This window comes from Acyrthosiphon pisum, chromosome A1 (genome assembly GCF_005508785.2).
Source record: "Acyrthosiphon pisum isolate AL4f chromosome A1, pea_aphid_22Mar2018_4r6ur, whole genome shotgun sequence".
Classification (NCBI taxonomy): domain Eukaryota; kingdom Metazoa; phylum Arthropoda; class Insecta; order Hemiptera; family Aphididae; genus Acyrthosiphon; species Acyrthosiphon pisum.
This window is the reverse complement of record NC_042494.1, coordinates 155,986,808-155,989,975: the sequence shown is the minus strand read 5'-3', so window position 1 is coordinate 155,989,975 and position 3,168 is coordinate 155,986,808. Positions and strand designations below refer to the sequence as shown.

The 3,168-nt window shown below is 31.8% G+C and overlaps 1 protein-coding gene across 1 annotated transcript in view; it reads right to left on the bottom strand.

Moving 5' to 3' along the window:
- The window catches only part of LOC100574120 (zinc finger protein 853-like), a 53,543-nt gene extending 50,395 nt beyond the window's left edge, over positions 1-3,148 (bottom strand). The window contains exon 1 of the mRNA XM_003243068.4: positions 2,669-3,148. Coding sequence (XP_003243116.1) covers positions 2,669-2,933 — 265 coding nt within the window. The 5' untranslated portion in view covers positions 2,934-3,148. The remainder of the gene's footprint in view (positions 1-2,668) is intronic.
- Between the last annotated feature and the right edge of the window lie 20 nt (positions 3,149-3,168).

Genomic DNA, 3,168 nt, shown 5'->3' with positions numbered 1-3,168 from the left:
ACTTAAAAAATTAGAAGGATAAAAGATATTTAAAAATATAATTTTTTAGAAAAACTTTGTTTTATAAATGACTTGAAATTATGTAAAAAAATATTTTCGAAAAAATTTATACTTTTTGAAATAATGAGTGTTCAATGATAAAAGAATCACCCGGTATAAGGTATAATTATTTTTAATTGATTTCTCTTGATTCTTATCTCATAATTAATGTAAAGGAAAAAATTTCTAATTAAAAGCATATCATGATAATAATTACCTTGGCCTTTTTTTTTTTATTAATTTAATATTCTGTATTCACATTATTATTAATCGACTAATCGACTTCGGGGCGTCAAATAAATTATTAGCAATTATATTATTATAATATTAATATTACGTCAGCTTCGTAGAATTTTTTTAAAAAGCCTTTCGCCCATCGAAATGTGATCGTCGACTCGTTGCTGCCGATGAAAACGGTCTGCGATGACGTGACTGTAACGGGTTTTCGCGATGATATGACGTAACAACATTTGGGAATTTATCTCGACATACAATCGTTGACGGTCGTCAGACGAAAATCATAATCGTGAAAAACTACGCTTAGTTAATACGCTTATCGGTATATTATTATCGTATGCGTTCGCAAATCCAACGGGGCACCGAGAATGTGACAACAAAACTGCATTAGTGGGAAAATTTCAACGCGGCGCTCCGAGTATGCAATTTTGCTACACCGGCTTTCACGGTACGCGTCGTTCGGTATTTCGCTTCGATGATTAACCCGGACTATTCGCGGTTGCGATTTCGATGTAACTTTACTATTATATTACCCAAACAACCGGAGCCGTACTGGTATCTCTATTGAATGTACAGGTATGAAATTGTGAAAGCTACACAAAGTACAGTAAATTGTATATTTTTTTTTTTTTTGTAGGTGTAATAAATTTAATTTTTAAATAAAGTACGATAATATAATATAATTATGTTTGATTTGCTTTCTTTTAAAAATTATTATTAAATGTGTACCTACAATATGAATGTTTTTTTTTCCATTTTTTCTTTTATTTACTCCTAAAGTAATATTGTTCATATGAAAACTTAAAAACATAATATAGTACGCATGCAGGCATACACTAGAACACTAAATGGTAAATAACTGTACATTGGTGTCTAAATAAAGTGTTCATCAATATTTTAAGAACGGAAAAAAACAAAAAATATTATTTACGACTTGCACAGGTATCGATTTATCATGCATACTGCATAGTCACTTATTCTTTTGTTTTCAAACAAAATGAAATCACTCGAATCGTAATCATATAACGCGAATTTGAATAAGTACTATTTTATTAACTTCTTGCATTCGTATAATATAAGTCTATCATAGAATATCTTGGTTAGATTTTAGTTCATTTTAAATGAAACAAAAAAAAAATAATAATAAACCTTTAGATTTGAACTGCTTTTCGTATTTAGTTATTTTACAAAAAAAAGGATATTAGACAAATTAAAAAATTTTTAACAGTTATTAATATCATATTTGTGCATATTTTTAAACATTTACACTGTTTTCTTTCCCTATAATTTAATTTTAATTGTATATTTTAAAGCATTTTTGGTTATTTTAATTGCATACTCACATGCATATTTCAAAAATGTTTTGAACCCTACATTGTAATTATTTATTTATATAGAAAAAAAATAGCTGCATATTTAAGATCAGTACTTGCTAATCTTAATTGCATATTTTGAATATTTTAGTGCAATATAATAAGTTTACCGAACCATAGCGTTGTTGTTAAATCTTATTTTTAATATACATTGATCAGATCCGTGATGTTTTAGTAAATATAGGTCTCTATACCCAAAAAAGGATTGCAAACTTACAAATAGCAGCTCGACGAACACGCCAAACTATAACAACTACCGACAAACATAATATTACAAAGGTACCTATCAACAACTGTTGGCCAAAACCATCTCTAGCTTCAGCCAATAACCCATCCGGGAGACTATAAACAAACAGAAAAATACACTGAGTATGGAAATGGTCCTATATAATACAGGTCATCAAACGCTAACGTCCAAATGTAAATATCACTGCAAGCTATCTTTTTCTGTCGTAAACTATTGCGCAAAATTGATATCGATTAAAATATGTAAATAACATATAAACATAACAATATTTAATATAATTCTGTACGGATCTCTCTCGGTCGACTTGTTCTAAACATCATAATAATTTCATAGTCGAGAGCTCCCCTAACCGTCAATTGAATTTCTATATAGAGTTCTAACAATGACGACCGACGCGGCGGTTCTGACATATCATAACAATGGGGTAATTTAACTGTAGGCATATTTTAGTATGCTACATAATGTGAAACTCGTGACTTCTATTATTACCCATTTTCAATTTACGACTTAAGACTTTGGCCCAGGGGTCACCAAATGCCAAAGAGAAAATTTATCCGGCTCGCAAACGAGAAAAAAAAATATGAAAACCGTTAATATTATACGTTCAAGTGTTGTAATATTTATCATCTTTGTTCATTGGTTTTTGTCATAATGTGACGCTAACTTATTATTTTTCCAACATAAATTAATAATTTAATTATTATTGGACATGTTTACTAAGGCAGCAAGATAATGATTTCTTCCTACACAATTTCGTACAAATAATCCTTACCTTTGTGTTTGGACATGGTGACGGATTCCAGAGGCTTGTACAGTTTCACCGAGGTGGGATCGGTGAATGGTGGCGGAGACTCTGTACCGGATCGGGAACTGCAACATCCTTCGTCGTCGTCCAGCTCGTCCATGGCCGCCTGGTGCTGTTGCTGTTGTAGGATTATTATTTGCTGCTGCTGTTGCTGCTGCTGTGGCTGGTTCTGCTGTTGTTGGTGTAACAGCAGTTTTGGTCCCAGTTTCTTCACCGCGTAGTATCGGGGCATGGTGATGGAGTAAAACCGCGGTCGGGGTGAAGTGAGAAAAAAAATTCTCTTATTATATAATAAAATATAAAAAAAAAAAAATCAGATCTGAACACTGACTTGAGCACTAATCGATTATCGCTCTGCAAATGCTGTCTATATTGGTTATTATATTAATGTATACCGTACACACTATAATATGTTTATATGCCTAATGTATTATTGCTTTTCGTTCGTTCGGGGGGGGGGGGGGGGG